A 22,420-nucleotide genomic window follows, 5' to 3' on the forward strand; every position below is an offset into this window, starting at 1 on the left:
AAAGCTTGCAGACTATTTTCCATGCCTGACTGTTTTTATAAAAATGTCAATGAAAAGCACTTTGAAGCTTTTTTTTTGAAGAAATAAGGCATTTCTTGGAAACCACATAGCTCCAGACAATCACTGGTCTTAATGGCTTGACCTCACTTCGGGGAAAACATCTGACTGTTTTGTGACTGGGTTTTATGGCTGTTATGTTTGAACTGTGTTGCAAGCATGGCGTTTGTTATTGGACTTTTCAGTTGAAGAATGCCTGGTACAGTACAGGCTACTTAACCTGTATCTCATGTTTCTGATGCACCTTTGCTATGAAACTCAATTGTTCATCTGGCACAGTGATGACTTAAAGACGCATCAAGGTCACATTTCCTGCCTCCGTCAAGACCCCTCAGAGACAATCCTGCACGAGAACTGGCTTTATCATACATACAAGAACACCAGATTGAAGACTCCAAATTATCTTCTGGATAACCTTTTTGCCTTCAAGATTAATTACCATTAACCAGAAAGTGTTTTCCTTTGTAAAAGTGAATTTCAGTAGAGAGAAATCTGCTTTTTATCTTTACCTGATGGAAGATAGTGCATTTTGTGTTTTTCAGAGAGGTAAACAGTTATATTGCCATACTACAAATTGTCGTAAATCCACTCTAAATTGTCATTGTATCAGTTATAACAAATCAATAACTATGTTCAGTAATGAAACCTGGTTGACGGATCTTTTTATTTTAAGTCTGAAATAGAGAAAGCATATGATTGGCAATATTAGGACTTGGGTAATATTTTCAATGCATATTGCAATCCATGAGGAAGTGGGGCTAGATCGACAGCACAGTCCTCCCATTTCAGTTGGAACAATGTGGCCTAACCAAGGTTCAATACAGATCAAGCACAACTTCCTTAAATTCTTTTTAAATTCTCTTTCTCTGTGGATTTGGTTTGTGTTCTTAAGCATTGCTAACTGGTGGCATTACATTTAGCATCAATTTAACAAAGGGTCATAATGTTAAATCATAATTTCATCTGAAAGCTGCAAAAAAAAAAACACTATGGGCATCCATCATCAAAGAGAGCATGAGCACTGTTCTTTAGTCATGAACTGCAAAATCAATTTGTTGGCATGCAGATAAATGGGTATAACCAAACTAAGAATTAATAAACTTATTTAATTTTTAAAATTCACTTGAGAAACATTAGCATTGCTGGCTGGGCCAATAGTTATTGCCTGTCCCCAGGTGCCTTTGAGAAGGTGATGGTGAGCTGATTTCTTGAGCCACTGCAGTTCATGTGCTGTTGGCAGATCCACAATGTTGTCAGTGAGGGAATTCCAGGAGTCTCCTGAATACATCCCACTGTACAACCAGAATCCCATCCTGAGTACTCTTGAGCAGGACGGTACTGTAGGTACCATCCGTACATTGAGATTCAAGGAAATCTACAAGATCCATTGTGATGGGTGATTTAATAGTTACAGGAACAGATAGATTATGTGGCAGCTATAAACATGAACAGAAGATAGTGTTTGGTTTCCTTGGCACCAGGCTCAAGGATGTCACGGAGTGGTTACAGAGTGTGAAAATGAACATCTAGCCATCATGATCCACATTAGAACCAGTACGACTGCTCTGCTGCAGCACCATAGTGCTTAACTCAACAAAACAAGTACAGAAGAACCTTCAAGTTGTATTTAATAGATTAAAACTGGTGGTGAGCACACAGCTTGAGGTTTTGAAATAGATTATGGAATAACAGTGTTCTGTGCTTCCTAAATGTGCTTCTGTGTTTTCACTGGAAACAATATGGAACTATCATAAAATTACCAGACAAAACACCAATTTTTAAAAACTTGTAAAATTATGGAAATTTTAGTGTAACTTATCAGCTATATAGCTATAGCTGAAGGAAGGACAATGACAGAACAGTTAAAGTAGAAAAGAGAAATCAAATTACTAAATAGTTGAACACAGGTTCAGAATTTAAGAGATTTGCGAGAAACTAACCAATAAACTTTGTTGGCAGTCTGGAACCAGCATACAACCATAATTAAACATGGAAATTATTAAAGACAAAGGTCAGGATAGCTTTTCAATAAATAAATACATTGGTGTCAACTGTTATTTTCCACTGCTGAGCTATCATTAGGAAAGGTCATTATTAATTGGTATACAAACATAATATCCAAAGCTTGTACAATTGCTCAACAACTAATCAATGATAATTTGACACAACTTGAGAAACTTAGAGGGAGACTACTAAACGTTTGGCTGTTTAACACAATTTTTTTTAAAAATCTACTCTGTCATGTTCTAATGTGTTGACAGGAATATAAGCAACGTCACAGAACTATGAATCCAGGGACTTTTACTTTCCAGTTTAGACCTAGAATCATAGAATTTTACAACTGTGTGTGTGGTTCCCAAAAGAGCTACCCAGCTGGTGCCATTCCTCTGTCCTATCTTTGAGGGCCTCTAAATTCGTCACTTTCAAATAGATATCCAGCTCACTTTAGAAACCTCCTGTGGAATCTGCCTTCACCATTCTCCCAGGCATGCACTTCCAGTCCAAACAACTAAGTAAAGAAGTTTCTCCTTATCCCACTCTCAGCTCTCCTGTTGACAATCCTGAAATTGGGATCTCTAGTTACTGACATACCAGCTAGTAGAAACAGAATATCGTTCCATACCCTGTCAAACTTGTTCCTAATTTTGAACACTGCAATAAGGTCAGCTCTTAATTTTCTCTGCTCCAAGGAGAATAAGCCCAATTTCTCTAATCTTTCCTTTTATATGAAATCCCTCATTCCTGGTACAGGTAGTTCTCAGATAACACACGTTCTCGCAGCACGATTTACCTGTAAGGTTGCTAAGTATGGAATGGTATTTTCAAGAACACCTACCTCTGTTCGCAATAGCACGATTCCAGCAGTGATCATTTTGCTCCCTTCATTTTGCACATGCACTAAGTCTCCATGGCATTCTGCACATGCGCCGTTGTCAGCTGCTGACAGAGCAGCTTTCTATGAGGGGTACTGTACAGATACCAGCTTTTTGAGAGATACACACTGAGCAGCTGACTGTGAAAGGTACAATACTCCTATTTTATCCCTTTTTAAAAACAAAATGGAGGGGCACAGTGACAAGAATGTTAGCAAGAGGCACCCTGGTGATAAAATTGCGGGTGAATGCTCTTCAGAGGGTTGGTTGATGGGCTAAATGGCCTCCTTCAACACTGTAGGAATTTTAGGATTCTACAAATATTAGCAATTTAGCTAGAAATCTTGGAAAGTTATAGGATGGCTGTTCTATTATCTATTTCATATATGTGAAATTTGGTGCCTGAGGCTTAGCTGACCAGTATGACATAATGTTTTGTGACATGTTACTGATGTCTGCCACCTACTGCAGCTCTACTGACAGTGCAATGAAAGAACCACCCCCAACTCATGTGAAATATATTTAATGCATTAACGTGAATGTTTATGATTGATAGTTTACCATATGTACGCACTGTTTACAAAGTCAACTCCTCCCACTTACTTTCCAAAGGTACAAGTTCTAATATTGTTATTTCTTTATTCTTTCAAAAGACATGGATGTCACCGAAAAGGTTACCATTTCTTGTCTTCCCTTAATTGTCCTTGAACTGGGTGGCTTAGTAACTCATTTTGGAGGGCAAGAAAAAAAGAGTCAACCACACTACAGTGTGTCTGGAGTCAGACCAGGTTTGGATGGCAGATTTCCTTCCCAAAGGACAATAATGAAACAGATGAGTCTTTGTGAGAATTCATGATCACTGAGGCCAGCTTTCAATTCCAGACTTATTAATTGATTTTATGCTCTACCATGGTTGAACTTCAACCTACGTCCCCAAAGCTCAGCCTCTGGATTATCACTCTAGTGACATCTTAGAACATAGAACATTACAGCGCAATACAGGCCCTTCGGACCTCAATGTTGCGCCGCCCTGTCATACTAATCTGAAGCCCATCCCACCTACACTATTCCATGTACGTCCATATGCCTGTCCAATGATGACTTAAATGCACTTAAACTTGGAGAATCTATTACCGTTGCAGGCAAAGCATTCCATACCCTTACTACTCTCAGAGTAAAGAAACTATTTCTGACATCTGTCTTATTCCTATCTCCCCTCACTTTAAAGTTGTGTCCCCTCGTGTTTGCCGTCCCCATACCACCATCTCCCCTAAGGCAACAGCTGCATGTCCATCCCCAGTCCAAAGAAACAGATGCATAACAAACAAACAGAAATTTCTGGAGGAACTTAGCAGCTCTGGTAGCATTTGTGGAGAGAAAACAGAGTTGACGTTCTGAGACTAGTGACACTTCTTCAGAACAGATGTAGACTATTCCATCTTTATATTTGTTCATGCAGCTGATCTCAAGAAAATACAGATTGTGCTGGGAACCAATAAAAGAACAAATTACTTTTCTGTGCAGAAATCTCAGCGAACACACACGTTAGGGGAATGATATTACATTCTATTTCCATTTAATAAAATTAAACCAACAGTGCTGAAGAATGCTCAACAGCCACATAGAAAGGAAGAACATTAATATCCATTTCAGAATTACTCATTTTGGATCATAAGTAAAGGTCTCATCAAACAGAAGAGCCAATTACAGGAATAAATGGAAATAATCAAATCTCTCCAAAGCGAGAAGAAAAAATAATCACATTGTTCCAATTTTAAGAATTGCGTTGGCCATTGCCTAAGTTCCTTCCCTAAACTGAACACTTTTTACTGAAAATAAAAAGTAGCAAATAAAACATGTATATAATAAAAAGGACAATTAATAATTGCTTAGTAACAGTATTGTTCTAGAATGAAATGTGTGCCATCTTTGTGAATAGTAAATGAATAAGGTCTATGTGATTTATCTGTGCAGAATCAATACTGAGAGATTTTAGAAGCACAATTTTAATTATTTGGAGATGCTGATGATCGTTCATCCTGGCACATGGGCCCTCTTAGAGCAAAGAGCACTGCAGCACAGAAACAGACCCTTCAGCCCTCTACCCAAGCCTGCATCGACACATTTTGCCTTTCCACACTAAAACTGTCTTCACTTACAGGATCCGTATCCCTCTATTCCCTTCCTATTTGTGAATTCGGCCAGAAGCTTCTTGAATGCTGCTATTGTGTTTTTCATCACTTCCCTGACAGTATGTTTCAGCCACCCTTTGCGTGAAAAACTTGCCCCGGACATCTCTTTTAAACTTTCCTCCTCCCACCACACATCTTGAACCTGTGTTCCTACTGATTAACCCCTCCACCCTGGGAAAAAGCCGCATACTTTCTACTCTATCCATGCCATTCAAAATCCTATAAACTTCTCAACATCCTACATTCCAGTGAAAACAAATTTAAGGTATCTAACCTTTCTTCATAGCTAAAATCCCCTATATCAGGTAACATCTTGGTAAACCTTTTCTGTGCGCTCTCCATAGTATCTACATCCTTCTGGTAGGATTGTGATCAGAACTGTATGCAATATTCCAAATGTGGCTTAACTAAAGTTCTATTAAACTGCAGCATAACTTGTCTATAGTACTCAATGCCCTTTACAATGGCAAACATGCCATAGGCTTTTTTTTTCTATCTTATCCATCTGCGCTGCCTTCTTCAATAATCTGTGAACCTGCACACCCAGGTCCCTCTGCTATTAAATACTCCTAAGGTTTCTGCCATTCACACTTCTGATTTCCATCTGTACTTGACCTTCCAAAACGCCTTCACGTCATGTGTCTGGATTAAACTCCATCTGCCATTCTTCTGCTCGTGCCTCCAACTGATCTATATCCTGCTGTATCCTCGACAATCCTCCTCACTATCTACATCTTTGCATCATCCACAAGCTTACTAAGTAGACCAACTACATTTTCCTCCAAATACTTTATGTAGACCATGAACAGCAGAGTTCCCAGTACTGATCCCTGTAGAATACCACTAGTCACAGCCGTCCTTTCTGCAAGTATTCCTTCCACCGCTATCCTCTGTCTCCTCTGACTAAGCCAGTTCTCTTCCATTATGCCAGTTCACCCTGATACCATGTGACTTCACTTTTGGTACCAGTCTGCCATGACAGACCTTGTCAAAGGCTTTACTAAAGTCCATGTAAACACCATCAACCACTTTTCTTTTCGTAATCATCTTCGTCACCTCCTCAAAATGCTCAATCAAGTTAGTGAGGCACGACTTCCCCTGCACAAAACCATGCTGTCTATCACTAATAAGTCCATTTGCTTCTAAATCTTTTAGACCTTGTTCCTGAGAATCTTTTCCAATCATTTCCCTACCACTGATGAGGGGCTCACAGGCCTGTAATTTCCTGGATTATCCCTGCTACCCTTCTTCAAAATAGAACAACACTGGCTACTCTGCAGTCACCTGGGACCTCATCTGTGGTCAAAGAGAATACAATGAAGTCTGTCACTGCTCCAGCAACTTGTTCTTTTGCCTCCCTCAATATTCTGGCATAGATACCATCAAGACCCAGGGACTTAGCTACCTTAATATCTTTTAAGGCACACAACCTACCTTCCTTTTTAATAACAACTTGACTTCGAAATTCAACTCCCTTCTCTGAGATCATCCTCCACCAGTTCCTTCTCTTTGGTGAATACTGACACAAAGTATTTGTTTAGGAACTCACTTACCAATCTCTTCTGGGTCCACACACAGATTCCCTCCTTTGTGCTTGGGCGGGCCAACTCTTTCCCTAGCTAATCTCTCGCTTCTTTGTATGTATAAAGAGCCTTCGGATTCTCTTTAATGCTGTTCGCTAATGACTTTTAGCCCTTTCAATTCCTTGTTTAAGTTCTTTCTTAATTTCCTTATATACTCAAGGGCTTTGTCAGTTTTCATCCTTATGTTTGCTTCCTTTTTTTTGTGACCAAGGACATAATATCTCTGGTCATTCAAGGTTCACATAACTTACCATATTTGTCGCAGGAACTACTGCTCCTGAACTCTTAGCAACTGCTGTTTGAAATACTCCCACATGTCCGATATAGATTTGCCCTCAAACAGCCATCTCCAATAAAATTGTCCAGTTCCTGCCTAATATTGTTGTAGTTTGCCTTCCCCAATTTAAGAACTTCACCCGAGGATTGCTGTTATCCCTATCCAAGAGTATCTTAACTCATGGTATTATTAGTCACTAATCCTGAAATGCCACCCCACTGAAACTTCACTCACTTGGCCGGGCTCATTTCTCATGTCCAGTATAAACAGTTGGACTGTTTATATACTGTGTCAAGAAGCCTTCCTGAATGGTCCTTACAAATTCTGCCCCATCCAAGCCCTTAGAACAAAATGAGTCCCAGACAATGTTGGGGAAGTTAAAATTATCCACCTGTAAAAACAACCCTGCCTTTTCTCCAAACTCTGTCTACATATTATCTCCTCTTTCTCCCGCTGGCTGTTGGGAGGCTTGCAGTGTACTCCCAGCATTGTGATTTCACCTTTCCCATTCCTGAGATCTACCCATATTGCCTTGCTGCATGAGTTCTCTGATGCATCCTTCATCAGTACAACTCCTTTACCAGTATTGCAACTCTCCAACCCCTTTTACATCCCCTTCTATCACACCTGAAACATTCAAATCCTTGGACATTATGCCAAGTCTCTGTAATTGCAATACTGTCATAGTTCCAAGCACTAACCAAAGCTGTAAGTTCATCTACCTTGCCTATTATACTTCTTGCATTGAAACACATGCATTTCAGAGACCATTGGATAAAAGCAAATTACTGCGGATGCTGGAATCTGAAACCAAAAGAAAAAATGCTGGAAATTCACAACAGGTCTGGCAGCATCTATAAGGAGAAAAAAAGAGCTGACGTTTCGAGTCTAACTGACCCCTTGTCAAAGCCACAAAAAAAAGGGAGAAATAGGAAGTATTTATGCTAGGCTGAGAGAAGTTGAGTCATGGCTCCAGAAGGGCTTATGCCCGAAACATCGATTCTCCTGCTCCTTGGATGCTGCCTGACCTCCTGCGCTTTTCCAGCAACACATTTTCAGCTCTGATCTCCAGCATCTGCAGCCCTCACTTTCTCTCATGGCTCCAGAAGCAAAGGTAGCAATAAAGAGGTGATAATGACAGTGTATAGAGAGATTATAGGTGAGGGTCGTGGCGCGGGAGATGGACTGCATGCTGTCGAGAGCCCTGTCAACAACTGTAGGTGGGAAGCCGCGGTTGGAGAAGGAGGAGCACATATTAAGAGCACCACTTTGGAAAGTGGCCTCAACAGAACAAATGCGGCCGAGGCGAAGGAGCTGAGAGAAAGGGATAGAGTCCTTAAAGGACGTAGGGTGAGAAGAACTGTAGTCCAGATACCTGTGGGAGTCAGTGGGCTTGTAATGGATATTAGTGGATAGACTATTGCTGGAAATGGAGACAGAAAGGTCTATCCATAAATATCCATTACAAGCCCTATTCAACCTCTCCCTGTAGCTCAGATCCTCCAACCCTGGCAACATCCTTGTAAATCTTTTCTGAATCCTTTCAAGTTTCACAATATCTTCCCAAAAGGAAGGAGACCAGAATTGCACGCAATAGTACAACAGTGCCCTAAGCAATGTCCTGTACAGCCGCAACAATGACCTCCCAACTCCTGTACTCAATACTCTGACCAATAAGGGAAAGCATACCAAATGCTGCCTTCACTGTCCTACCTACCTGCAACTCTGCTTTCAAGGAGCTATGAACCTGCACTCCAAGGCCTCTTTGTTCAGCAACACTCCACAGGACCTTACCATTAAGTGTATAAGTCTTGCTAAGATTTGCTTTCCCAAAATGCGGCACCTCACATGTACCTAAATTAAACTCCACCTGCCACTTCTCAGCCCATTGGCCCATCTCATCAAGATCCTGTTGTAATGTGAAGTAACCTTCTTCACTGTCCACTACACCTCCAATTTTGGTGTCATCTGCAAACTTACTAACTATACCTCTTATACTCACATCCAAATCGTTTATATAAATGATGAAAAGTAGTGGACCAGGCACCAGTCCTACCCAGGTGCAACCCATCCAGTCTGTAAAGATTCCTCCTTCCTCAGAACCTGTCCCAATATCCCACGAATCTGAAATCCTCCCCCTACCCCACATCATCTGTTCATCCGATATATCCTGTTTCTACTCTGACTAGCCCATAGCACTGATAGTAATCCTGAGACAACTACCTTTGAGATCCTACCTTTCAACTTTCTTCCTTGTTCTCTATATTCTGCTTTTAGGACCTCATTCCTTTTTTTTTTATTAAACCTAGGTTGTTAGTACCAACATGTACCATGACCACTAGCTGTTTGGCCTCTTCCAGAATGTCCTGCAAATGCAGGGCCCTAGCAACAGGGAGGCAACACACCATCCTCGACTCTCATTTGCAGCCACAGAAACAGCTATCTATTTCCTGTACGATTGAATGCCCATAACAAGAGCATTTCTATGCCTATTTCTTCCTCCCTCTACAGCAGACCCATGAATTTGGCTGTTTTGCAGGGTAATATCCACAAGAGATTCCTGCACTGCCTGCTTCACGCCCCTGCTCTGCCTGGTGGTCACCCACTCGCTTCCTGCCTGTGAAGTCCAAGTCTGCAGTGTGACCACCTCGCTATATATGCTATCCACGAAACTCTCCACCTTGCAAATGTTCCACAGCGTCCCCAGATGCCGCTCCAACTCCTAAACTCGGGCTTCCAGGAGCTGCAGCTGGAGACATTCCCTGCACAGATGCAGGTCCTGGGCGCTGGAAATGTGCCCAACCTTTGACATCGAATAAGAGGAGCAGTCTATGATTTGGAGCTGGTCTGCCATATCTTACCCTTTAACTTAATTAATCCTTACAATGTCAAATACTTTTCAAACTAAATTGAAGCTGCTGATACTCTCTGCTCCGATAACTGTGTCTCAAAGATTACTCATTGCTCACGAACAACAGTTTACGCTTGTGCGTCTTTATCTACTGAACTCTCGCTGCCAACCTTTCTCTCACTATGTTCTTGTCTCCTCTCCTCTGAACTTTGCCTATCTTGTTTTTGGTTACAGAAGGAAAGAAGGATGGAAGCACTACTGTAACGTAATGTTTGGGGCTGACCATTCCTTAACAGAGATTCTTCCATGATACCCTTCACACCCGCACCAACTGCGAAGTTCACTCCCAGAATGCAACTGAGCGATGTCGCACCACCCTCTTCCTCCTAACTTCCTCTTCCTGTGACACAGTGATAGAATCCCTACCCCTGAACCAGGAAGCCCATGTTCAAGTCCTACCTGCTCCAGAGGTGTGTAATAACATCACTGAATAGGTTGATTAGAAAAATAAGTTGAATTTTAAAAAAGAATCAAATTTATGCCAATGTAAAATTTGATTCTGCAGTCTAAGAAGGCTCTGAACACAAGGAGAACATGCATTGAGATTGCTCGTTTCAAAAGTGTGTAATCAAACCAGGCCTGTTGCATTGAAAACATAAATATTCCAAGTATGAAATGTATTTCATGGCTATTAGCGGCACTGATTATAATACGGAAGTATGCTGGCTGAAAGGAATAATGTCACAAAGCCTACTGTGCAAAGTGAAGCAATAAAGATGCAACCCTGACTAGGAAATATAATCACCACCCTTCATTTGATGCAGGGTAAGAACCTTGATAATTCTTCCTTTACACAATATGGATTGTTGCAGTTGAAGGCAAGAGCTAAAATAGTCAAAGGAAGCGGCAGAGCTGCTCACGTCCCAAGAACAAACTTAAGAAGCCTACTGAGTGATCTACAGCAGTACTGTTCTGGGAAAAAGTTACAGCTGCACTTGAACACCATGAAACAAAACTACTATGCACAACAACTCAAATCGCTTGGAAGAAGGAACTAATTACTCAAAATAAACCCAGAAAATACCAAAGCTCAATTTACTAGGTTTTCTTTTGAACATCTTTTTTGTCTAGTTTTTAATGACACCAGAAGAATGGAGGGATGAATGCCTTGAATTTTCATATGTACTGGACCTACACAGACAAACAAAAGGAGTGTCTGAGAATAGCCTATGCTTTAAACTAGAAATTTGGCTGTAGAACTTAACCACCATTCAAAAGCATTTTATAATGGTCGATAGCAAAGCAGCATTTTGAATTTCTGAATTATTTGTCTGGTTTTATGGTATTGAAAATTCTAATCAGTAAGCTTTGTGAAAATAAAATCACCTTGAGAACAATGGGTTTTGTAACTTCGGTGCTTTGTTAACTTGAACTTAAGAAGCCACAAGTCCATATTTGTTGACATATACTACATGGCTAAAATATTACGTTAAATGAAAGATAAAAATCAGTTGTCTTCATGCCTCCTGCTTTGAAACCAACAGTAAGGAATGTTTCAGTGCTTTGCTTTGACAAACGAGTAGCGAATTTAAAAATCAGAATAGAAAATCACAGAAATCCTATTCATTAAATGACCATTAACTAAACTCTCCCATTTTTCTCAAAACCACATTATTTTTACTCAAATAAACTCAAAAAAATGCCCTCTTGATTGCCTCAACTGAATCTGTCTCCACTATATTTCCAGGCAGTACATTTCATACCCTAACTACTCGGTGAGTAAAAATAGTTTTTCCTCACTTCACGCTTGCTTCTTTTGTAGATCACTTTAAATCTAGATTAGAGTGGTGCTGGAAAAGCACATCAGGTCAGGCAAATCCGAGGAGCAGGAAAACCGCATTTCGGGCAACGGCCCTTCTTCAGGAAGGGCTTTTGCCCAAAACATCAATTTTCCTTCTCCTCGGATGATGCCTGACCTGCTGTGCTTTTCCATCACGACTCTAATCTTGACTCTGATCTCCAGCATCTGCAGTATGCACTTCCATCCACTTTAAATCTAGGCTTTCTTTCCCTTGTTCCTTTCATGAACGGGAACAATTTCTCCCTAACTACGCTATCCAGCTTGTTTGTGATTTTGAAAACCTTAATCAATCGCCTCCTAAACTTTTTCTGAGGAGAAACCCAGTCCTAACTTCAATCGATGCTGAAATCCCTCATCTGTGGAATCGTTGTTCTAAACAGCTTTCACACATTCTTCTGTGCATTCACATACTTCCTATGTGTGCTATACACAATACTCCAGCTGAGTACTCTGCTTTCCACCACTCATCTAATTTTGTATCCATATTGCTATCCATTTTATTCCAAGATCAATAATTTTCCCCGCACGTTTTGCATGGCACTGTGCCGAACACTTTCCGAAAGTCCTTGTACATCTCATCAATAATGGTACTCTCATTGAGCCTGTTACCTCTTCATAAAACTCTAGTTAAACATGATGCCCCCTTTAGAAATCCATGCTCTTTCTAGTCAACCTCTCCTGGTTGCTGAAATTATTTGTAGATAATTTAAACATATCTTGTACAAAACAAAAATTAGATAAAGGGCAATATTTCTCAAAAGCTACAGAACTGAACTCAAAACTGGAATCGCTAGACTAAATGAAGGATCAGAATCTTACCTTCAGGAGTTACAGCAGCAGGGAACATTTCTTTCAACAAGTCACCAAGATTATGTGGATGTCCTTCTGAACTAATTGGGCGAAATAGTTTCTGAATAAATGGCCGCTCATTTAATGGCTGTAATACAAAGAATTAATTTTGCTTAAAATTCAGCATGCAGATTTACATTGTGATAAACTAGCTTGTAATCACTGGTTCACCACACAGCTTGAAATCTTACTGTACTAAAATTGCAGCCCGTCTTAATGTATGTATGTATTATAACAAAAGCTTATGGTCCTTAAAAAGAATCTTGGCTGTGCATTTAACATCAAATACTAAATTAAGGTTCTTACATTAATGCATCACTGCTATTTCAATAGAGTAGATTATGTATTGTTTAACCTTGCAGCTCAAGACAATGCATCAGGTAGCTTTTCAATATGAGAGGAGACTGCGTACAATACATCTCTAAACATGCTTCATTGTCTATTATCCTCTTCCCATTTTGTTTAAATGACATGTTTGTTTCTGAAGTTATAAACAGCTCTTGAATTCTTCAGAACGCTTATTTACTCTCACCAATTGATCCTGGGCATGAAGGTTCACTCATATTAACTACTGATTGGCTGTAAGGTGTATGTGGTTTGCATATTCCAAAAAACATCATGGATTTCATAGGAAATGTGAAAACAATTGTGCAAATCAAAGACAAAGGAGGCAATAAATGTCTTGGAATGCTTTATGAAAATCTAAATTGATTTGATTAGCAGTTGAACCAATCAGCCCGTATTGGTTCAGCTTTCCCGTGGCTGTATGTTTTTTCCCCCCAAAACCTAAACTATTGCTCATTTAACATTAATCTCAGGTGAGGGGGAATTCAACAACTCCTCTGAAACAGGCTTATCATATGGATGTGGGTGGTACAATTTGAAAATGGACCATGAGCTCTCTGGCAGCCCTGGAGAAAATTCATCCCTCAACTAATACTACTGAGGAAGTTAATCAGATTACTAGTCCTTTGAGAAAACTTGCTCTGTACAAGTTAGCTACCATGTTTACTTATAAATTAATGGGAATTAAAGTTTCCATTGGCAATGATTTGGTCTATGATGTTAAACTAGTATCTTGTATAACTGCATAATATATTGCGCTGTGTCTCTTAAATTTCAAGTACTTCACATGTAATGAATTACTTCAAAGTGTTAATCATCATAAGAAGGGTGTCATAAGAATGAGTTCATCATTTATAAAAGATGCAAACTGATCTTAACAGCTAACAGCATACCTCCTGTGGTGGGAAGAACACACCACCATAATGTGAGTATCACAAATTAAATTTCGACATGAAAAGATAACATTTGTTTAAACAAGGGCAGAATAACCTTCACATTTATACAATTAAAGGGCAACACTACTTGATTCAACCTGGTTATAGAGTTATAGAGATGTATAGCATGCAAAAAGTCCCTTTCGCACAACTTATCCATGTCAACCAGAGATCCCAACCTATCCAGTCCCATTTGCCAGCACTTGGCCCATTTCCCTCCAAACCTTTCTTCTTATCCATATACTCAACGAGATGCCTTTTAAATGCTGTAATTGTACCAGCATTCACCACTTCCTCTGGCAGTTCATTCCATATATGCACCACCCTCTGCATGAAAATGTTACCCCTTAGGTCGCCTTTATATCTTTTCCCTCTCACGCTAAACCTATGCCCTCTAGCTCTGGACTCCCCTACCCCAGGAAAAATGCCTTGTCTATCTACCCTATCCATGCCCGTCACGATTTTATAAACCTCTATAAGGTCACCCCTCAGCCTCCGACACTCCAAGGAAAACAGCCCCATCCTATTCAGCTTCTCCTTATAGCTAAAATCCTCCAACTCTGGCAACATCCTTGTAAATCTTTTCTGAACCCTTTCAAGGTTCACAAAATCCTTCGATAGGAAGGAGACCAGAATTGCAAGCAATATTGCAAAAGTGGCCTAACCAATGTCCTGTACAGCCCGACTCTTCAAAGAAGTTACTTTACAAAACACACCAAATAAAAATAATCAAGGCAAATAAATTACTTAGAAGTAGTAGAAATGCAACAAAATACTACTTGCCATTTAGAAAAGTGTACGTGATGAATCCTTTGCCAATGGCACAGATTTTGCAAGATGCCAAGGATAATGAACTTACAGCATACTTAAAAATTAAAGGTAACTGTTTCTTACATATCACACAACTTAGTAAAAATCCGTAGGCACTGTAAATCTAAAGCAAACCCAGAAAATGGTTGACACCAGTCATTAGCTGGGGTAAAAACAAAGTAACATTTTCAAGTATGGCCCATTTGTCAGGTCTCCCCATAGATGCATAGAACTGTTCAATGATTTCAGTGTTTTCAATGACAAGTAGTGATCATGTTACAAATCAGAAGTCTTTGTTCTAAACAATTTTCTAAATTTCAATGTAAGAGACTAAATTTAAAGTGGTTTGCATTCACATTGCATCTTTACCATGAAACATTACAAAACATTTCACAGGAGGTATTACAGGAAATAATTGTATTAAGACACAACACGTATTGGAGCAGATCTCTAAAAGCATAGTAAAAGTGGGTTTAAAGGAGATTCTTAAAGGAAGAGAGAAGTGGGGGGGGGGGGGGGGAGGAGTTTAGGGAGTAATTTCAAATCTTAGGCTATTGTCAGCACTGTCATTAGTACTGCAGCAGAATGGTCAGAATTTGAACAGCATACATCTGAGAGATGAAGGGCTATAGGAGAGCAGATGTAGGGAGGGGTGAAGCCAAGCAAGTACATGAGGGAAAAAAAGGAAGTTAATTTAGAAACAAGGTATTGTTTAAATTGGGGAGCCAATGTGGATCAGTGAGTTTGGAGCAGAGAACTCAAGAGGCCACAGGCTACATACAGCCTGAAAGAAAGTGCAGAGGACCTATTACTTGGATATAGAACTTCCGTGAACAGCTGTGCAAAAAATTTAATGGGATCATGCACAGCTAGATCCTACAGGAATGGTGGGAGGCCAGCCATGAATGTATTGGAAAAGTCAAGTCTAAAAGTAACAAAACTAGATGAAGGTTCCAGCAGCAGATGACATCGAGCAATGGTGCTGTCAGAGTTTTGAGAAAAGCACAGAGATACAGCAGGGTGCCAGTGTACAATGTGAAAATCAATTATGTGCTTTTGGATGATGTTGCCTACAGACAGCAAATAGATGAGAAATAGGAAGTGTTATAAAATAGGTACTTGGATAACACTCCAGGAGGAGAAAGTGAGGACTGCAGATGCTGGAGATCAGAGCTGAAAATGTGTTGCTGGAAAAGCGCAGGTCAGGCAGCATCCAAGGAACAGGAGAATCGACGTTTCGGGCATAAGCCCTTCTTCAGGAATAATCGACGTTTCGGGCATAAGCCCTTCTTCAGGAAGGGCTTATGCCTGAAGAAGGGCTTATGCCCGAAACGTCGATTCTCCTGTTCCTTGGATGCTGCCTGACCTGCTGCGCCTTTCCAGCAACACATTTTCAGGTCTAACACTTCAGGAGCACAAGCAGCAGCCATCCCAGATAACTCGCTGAAATTAGAAGTGCAAGAATGGAATGAAGTAAAGTTATGGGAATGAGGTTTAACCTATTTGAAAAGGTAACAAAAAGAAACTTTCAAGGCAAATGAAGTATGACACTTAATCAGAGAAGTGCCATTCACTAGATGTGAAATTGCCAGTTTATCACCAAGATAAGGTTTGTTTCAAACCAGTCACTGCCCAATTAATTGTTAGGAAGGAAAGAGCTAGGACATTAATCATGTGTTATGCAGTAGCCATGCCGAAAAAGTACAGGAAATGTCATGCAAAGACAGTTTATAACTGAGGTTTCACGTAGTCAAATAGCTATTCGTATTCACTGTCAGGGGTTCACACAAAAAAAAATTAATCATAATGTCCTGAAGGAATCAAGGATCTTATGTAACCATAATTGTCAACGGTCTTGATTGAGAAGAGAAAAATGAATGGCATAAATTAAGAGTTCTGCCCAGTTGGAAGGAAGGTAGGTTTGCTTTCAATGAAAATGTTAAAAATCACACAACACCAGGTTATAGTCCAACAGGTTCATTTGGAAGAACTAGGTTTCGCAGCACTGCACCTTCATCGGGTGGTTGTGGAGTATAGCTTACCGATGAAGGAGCAGCGGTCCGAAAGCTAGTGCTTCCAAGTAAACCTGTTGGACTATAACTTTGTAACAGCAATCCAACACGGGCACCTCCAAATAAGGACTATATTCTGGTGTTGTGTGTCACAAAGCTAGTCCTTTTTTTTTAAAGCTGTTTCTTGGCTCAAGGGTACACTGTCCTTGATTTTTTTCAGAGGGGTAATGAACTGGCAGGGCTGCAATCAGCCTGGTTTGGTGCAAAGATGAAAAAGGACTTTGAGAGGCCTTTTGTTTATATGTGAACAGATGAGACTTCAGAACAAAGTGGTCATGTTTTAGAAGTGACCTGTATAAAGAAACGGGAGTGGTCAACTCTCTAGTTGAGCTGTTTGAGTTCAATTCTGTTCAACAGGGAGCTGTGGGGAAACTCACTCTCTCTCTTTTTCTGCCCTTCAACTTCAACCTGTAAGCAGGTGTTCCATTTATACTGGTTTTTAAAGGGAGTTTGGTTATTGGGACTGTTGTGTAAATTCGGAACAGCATAATTAAGTCCAGTTGGATAGGCTGAGTTCTGTAGGGGTTCTTTATTCTGTTCTTTGTATTTCATTGTGTAATTTTGTGAACAATTTTTTGTCTGTTTTAAAATCTAGTAGTCAATCCGGGTAATTTTTCACTGTACACTTACTGAAACAAATTGCAAAGTTATGATCTGGGGCTACCGGCTTAAGAATGTTTTGAGGGGTCTGGCCTAGCCTGTAACATGTGTGACTTTTAATGTTGTCTACCCCAGTCCAACACCAATACTTACACTACAATGAAAATGACTAAAAGATCTCTCTGGGATCTGAGTACATGTTTACATTTTAAAAAATGCCTTCACACAAAGTTCAATTTCAATGCTTACTCGACCATGCATTTGAGTTCTGTTAAAAATTGTGCCACTGTCATTTTCTATTTCCTGACGAGAGATTCACAGTCATGAAGGAATTACATGAACTGATTTGGTTTGCAGTTTTACTATTAACTAAATCTCATCACAATTACAATCATGGATTTTTATTAAACGTTTTCCAAATTTCATGAGTGGTAAGGTTGTGTGGCTGGTGGTGTTGTTGGTATATGCTAAAGGATCATTTCTAACTGTAATACTTCAAATAGGTATGCACAACTGTTCAGCGTTTTTGTTTCACGCCTTAATTTTGTAAGCAGCAAAAGTTAACTGTCTTCTAAAAACAATGTAGGTCTTGGCATGTCCTATATTTTGTATCCAAACTGTCAATCACTCACATTCAATGTAACACCTGAGCCTATGTGCCAGACACACAGTGCTTGGAGATAAGTAATCATTCAGCTCTGCAAATGTAGATGCCTGGTCTTGACACCTGTAACTAAAAGCCCTCTGTTTTTAAGGAGGTTGGGGAATTGAGAGCAAACAAAACAGAAATACGGCGCACGTTAACAGTGGTGCACATATAGGATTACCAGAAAAACTGAGTCACTGGCAGGATGTGAAGGATTTGCAAGATTAGCTGTAAAGTTTAGAAGGTGAGAGTGCATAGGTTGTAATTAGATGACAACATTTTAATACATTTTTAATTAGATCCATCAATAATTAACTCTTTCAATATAAAAGGAATGCTAATCCCATTGCTGTATTTCAATTCCCTATGCCACAAACAGATAAATATTTTTAAGAGTGCATTAGGAACAGTTTTGTGGTCCAATGCTGTTATGTTGAATTTAGTTAATCCTTTATCAGATAGTTGTAATACTGGAGAACATAATTTAATTTAGATTTCAACCCTATAACTTATTGGTCACATGAGAATCATCAATTTTATAATGACCACATGTAAACCTCAAATTACGTTCCAAAGTTTCCAGATCAAATAAAAAACAATGCAAACGAAATAAAGAATTAAGTGCAACTCACAATGCATCTCATTCAATTATCTAAGTTTTAGTGTGAGAGGCTTAAGAAAATCTTTAGTGTCCCACAAGATTGAAACATTTTCAATTCCAGGGAAATATAAGACTCAAGGAAGGAGACAACCATGGAGTACATTCCTGATCCCTATCTTGAGATCTATACTGGCAAGTGCATGTAGTTAAAGGTCAGGCGAGGACAGAACCAAGTTTAACAACGATCCTTTTATGATTCCAGTAGAAACCAATAAGGCTTTTATTGCGACAACGACCAACATTAACTAAATGTATTATTATGAAACCTAATACTCTAAACTGCTGAACAAGTTACTTAGAGAGTTTTAACCTGATAGGCCAGATATCTGTAGAATTGCAATCTTTTACTTACGAGTACAAAGTCAGTGTTAGCATTTCTTTTGAACAGGAGTCATACTGGGCTCAAAATATCAATTCTGTTTCTCTCTCCAGAGATGTTAGCAGATTTGCTATTTTATTTTGCATCTCCTTCACCTGCAGCACTTTGTTCTTATTTAAATATTTAATTCATTGCCACTTCTCTTTCAGGTACGCTTTCCTTGAATTTTTGCTCTTCTCTCGGAAGGGATTTCTGTTTGAACCTTAATTGCTTCATCTTCATTGTTACCTACATTACTCAGAGGGTTTGATAACATGTTTAACAAAATGTGCTCTCTCAGTCACTTCTTCCTTAAGTGACTGTCCCTGGATTTGACTTACTCCAAACTGAACTTCCATCCTTCATGATTTGAATCCACCTAGGATACAGGTATTTCTGCAACATAGAAGATCATATGAGGAAAGGCTGAGGCACTTGGGGCTGTTTTCATTGGAGAAAAGAAGGTTTAGGGTGACTTGATAGAGGTGTACAAGATGATTAGGGGTTTAGATAGGGTTGACCATGAGAATCTTTTTCCACATATGGAGTCAGCTATTACGACGGGCATAGCTTTAAATTAAGGGGTGGTAGGTATAGGACAGATGTTAGGGGTAGATTCTTTACTCAGCGAGTCGTGTGTTCATGGAATGCCCTGCCAGTAGCAGTGGTGGACTCTCCCTCTTTATGGGCATTTAAACGGGCATTGGATAGGCATATGGAGGATAGTGGGCTAGTGTAGGTTAGGTGGGCTTGGATCGGCGCAACAGGGCCAAAGGGCCTGTACTGCGCTGTATTTTTCTACGTTCTATGTTCATACTATGCTCCTTACAGCTACACTGTCATATGCACGTTCTTGACCTCTCTCTCCATCAGTACCACCCTTTACTATTTCAAAGCTGTCATAATTCTCAGTCCAATTTCATCTCATTTGATGTCTCTACAATAAACAATTTCCTTTCTTTTCAAATGTTAAGGAACACAGATTCCAATAGCTCAAGATCCAATACTTTTGGATCCTTTCTCCCCACTTTTTCCAACTGACTCCATCGCTCCTTCACAAGTGGCGGCCATTTGGACCATCATGTCTGCACTGCTTCTCTGAGCATATTAGCTTAGTGCCAATCCCCTTCCCTTGTAACCGTGCACATTGTTTCTGTTTCAATGATCATCCAATGACTTCATGTATGCCTCAAGTGAGTCTGTCTCCACCACATTTCCAGGCAGTACATTCCATACCCAAAAGCTTTTTCTCACCTCACATTTGCTTCTTTTAGAAAACAGCTTAAATCTGTGCCCTCTCATTCTTGATTTGTTCATGAGTGGGGAGTTCCTCCTTATCCACTTTGTCAACACCCCTAATGGTTCTGAAAATTTCCAGCAAATCTCCTCTCCGTTTTCTCCTCTCAAAGCAAAACAGTTAAATTCTCCAATCTTTTCTCATAACTTAAGTGTCTCATCCCTAGAACCATTCTCTGAAACCTCTTCTACATTCTCAAATGCATTCACGTCCTTCTTATAGTGTGGCGCCTAGAATGATACACAGTAACTCCAACTCAGATCTAACCAATGTCTTATAAAACTATCATAATCTCCCTGCTCATGTTATATGACCCAATTATGAAGCCTAGAGTACTGTATGCTTGATTCAGAATCACAGACAGTTCTCTACTTATCTTACTACCTTTAATGATTTATGTACATACAGACTGAGATATCTCTTCATCTGCACACCCTTCAGAATAATTCCTTTTGTTTTATACACAAAGAGAAACAAACATCAGTGGAATAGCTCAGGAGGCTCTGGCAGCACCACGAAAGAGAAATCAGAGTTAACGCTTTAGGTTGAGTGACCTCGCTTGTCTATGTTCTTTGTACCAAAGTGCATCATTTCACACTTCTCCACATTAAACTCCATCTGCCACATATCTACCCACTCACTGTCCTTTTGAAGTTCTATACTGTTCAGCTCAGTTTTGCATCATTTTCAATCTTTGAAACTAATCTCTGCATACTCAGATCCAGGGATTTATGGGGAATTCAGAAAAAGTAAGGGTCCCAACACTGACCACAGGAGCTCCACTACTGACGTTCTACCAGCCCAAAACAAAAACCCATTAAATATTCCTTATTAGCTACCCCTCAGCCAATTTTATACCCATGCTATTGTTGCCCCTGATATTCCACGACCTACAACTTTTTCCACAAGTATGTTCTGTGGCTGAATAACTTTGGGATGCTTTCTTTCTAATCCTACCTCTTGTGCGTTCTGAAGTAGTACAGGTAGACAATCCTTTATCCGAAATCCCGAAATCCGAAAAGCTCTGAAATCTGAAGTTTTTTTTCCTCATTTACAATGTTGTTTGGGGTGTAGACAGTTAACCCACCCCACACCCACTCAACCCACATCACACTGGGGGCGTGACCCAGCACTGGCAGGCATCAGTTCTGTCTCAGGGCTCGTAGTTTTCATAGGTGCATCTGCTATTCAGTAAGATTTTTAAAAACTGTCAAACTGTCACTTATTCCGAAATCCAAAAAATTCCAAATTCCAAAAACCAGCTGGTCCCGAGGGTTTCGGATAAAGGATTGCGTACCTGTATTATGTTGGACTCAAAACACTAACTCCACTTCTCCCTCCACAGATGTTGCCAGATCTTTTACCATTTCTCTATTCAGTGACCAAAGGCATTATCCCTCAACTTCCTGTAATTCGCAAACTGAGCATTCCAGCAGCCAGACTCACACCAATGCAAACTACCTTTGCCCATGCCAGGTTGAATCTACCAAAGTATGTAAATTTCCAATGGTTCAATTTTCAACCAGAGAGTGGCTTCTCACAAGCATTGTCTGCTAGCCATCAGCATAAGCAGCTTTTCTTCTCTTGTTAAAAATCACACAACACCAGGTTATTGTCCAACAGGTTTAATTGGAAGCACTAGCTTTCAGAGCGCTGCTCCTTCATCAGGTGGTTGTACGAATCATTTCTCCTCTTACTAATCACAGTAACTGCTATCTGCCGTGCTCTCCCTGTATGCTCAGGAATCTGTCATTCTCTGTTTCAATGCCTCAAAGGTATAAAGTCTGCAATAGCACGTCCATCCTTGTGTGTTCAGGTGTTAAACATGGCACATGCATTTCAATAACACTCAGTCTGTACGCCTGTTCCCCAAAAGTAACATGACACACAGGTTTGTTGTCAGGCAGAACTTGTCCCAGGACACATGATCCACTTTATTATTCCTTTATGCCTTGAATTAAGAGACAGCTTAATAACATAAGACTTATAAAACTTCACACCCATAACAATGCCATTGAAATTTAAAAACTTTTATCTCTCAACCTAAACAATATCACAAAAAAGGTTGCGAATGTTATCACTGTAATTGGTTATCTCATCATAAGGTGACTGAAATAATTTTAGATGAGTAACAGACGATGAACCCAAACGCA

At 39.9% G+C, this 22,420-nt stretch overlaps 1 protein-coding gene across 5 annotated transcripts in view; it reads right to left on the reverse strand.

Annotated features, from left to right (window-relative positions):
* Positions 1-22,420, reverse strand: part of atg5 (ATG5 autophagy related 5 homolog (S. cerevisiae)) — a 161,659-nt gene that overhangs the window by 26,958 nt on the left and 112,281 nt on the right. For all 5 annotated transcript variants that reach the window (XM_043687041.2, XM_087982685.1, XM_087982696.1 and 2 more), the window contains exon 7: positions 12,514-12,631. In XM_043687041.2, the coding sequence (XP_043542976.1) occupies positions 12,514-12,631 (118 nt within the window). The remainder of the gene's footprint in view (positions 1-12,513; positions 12,632-22,420) is intronic.

Source organism: Chiloscyllium plagiosum, unplaced genomic scaffold (genome assembly GCF_037043375.1).
Source record: "Chiloscyllium plagiosum isolate Xiang-an unplaced genomic scaffold, Cpla_swu_hap1 HiC_scaffold_3, whole genome shotgun sequence".
NCBI classification, from domain to species: Eukaryota; Metazoa; Chordata; class Chondrichthyes; order Orectolobiformes; family Hemiscylliidae; genus Chiloscyllium; species Chiloscyllium plagiosum.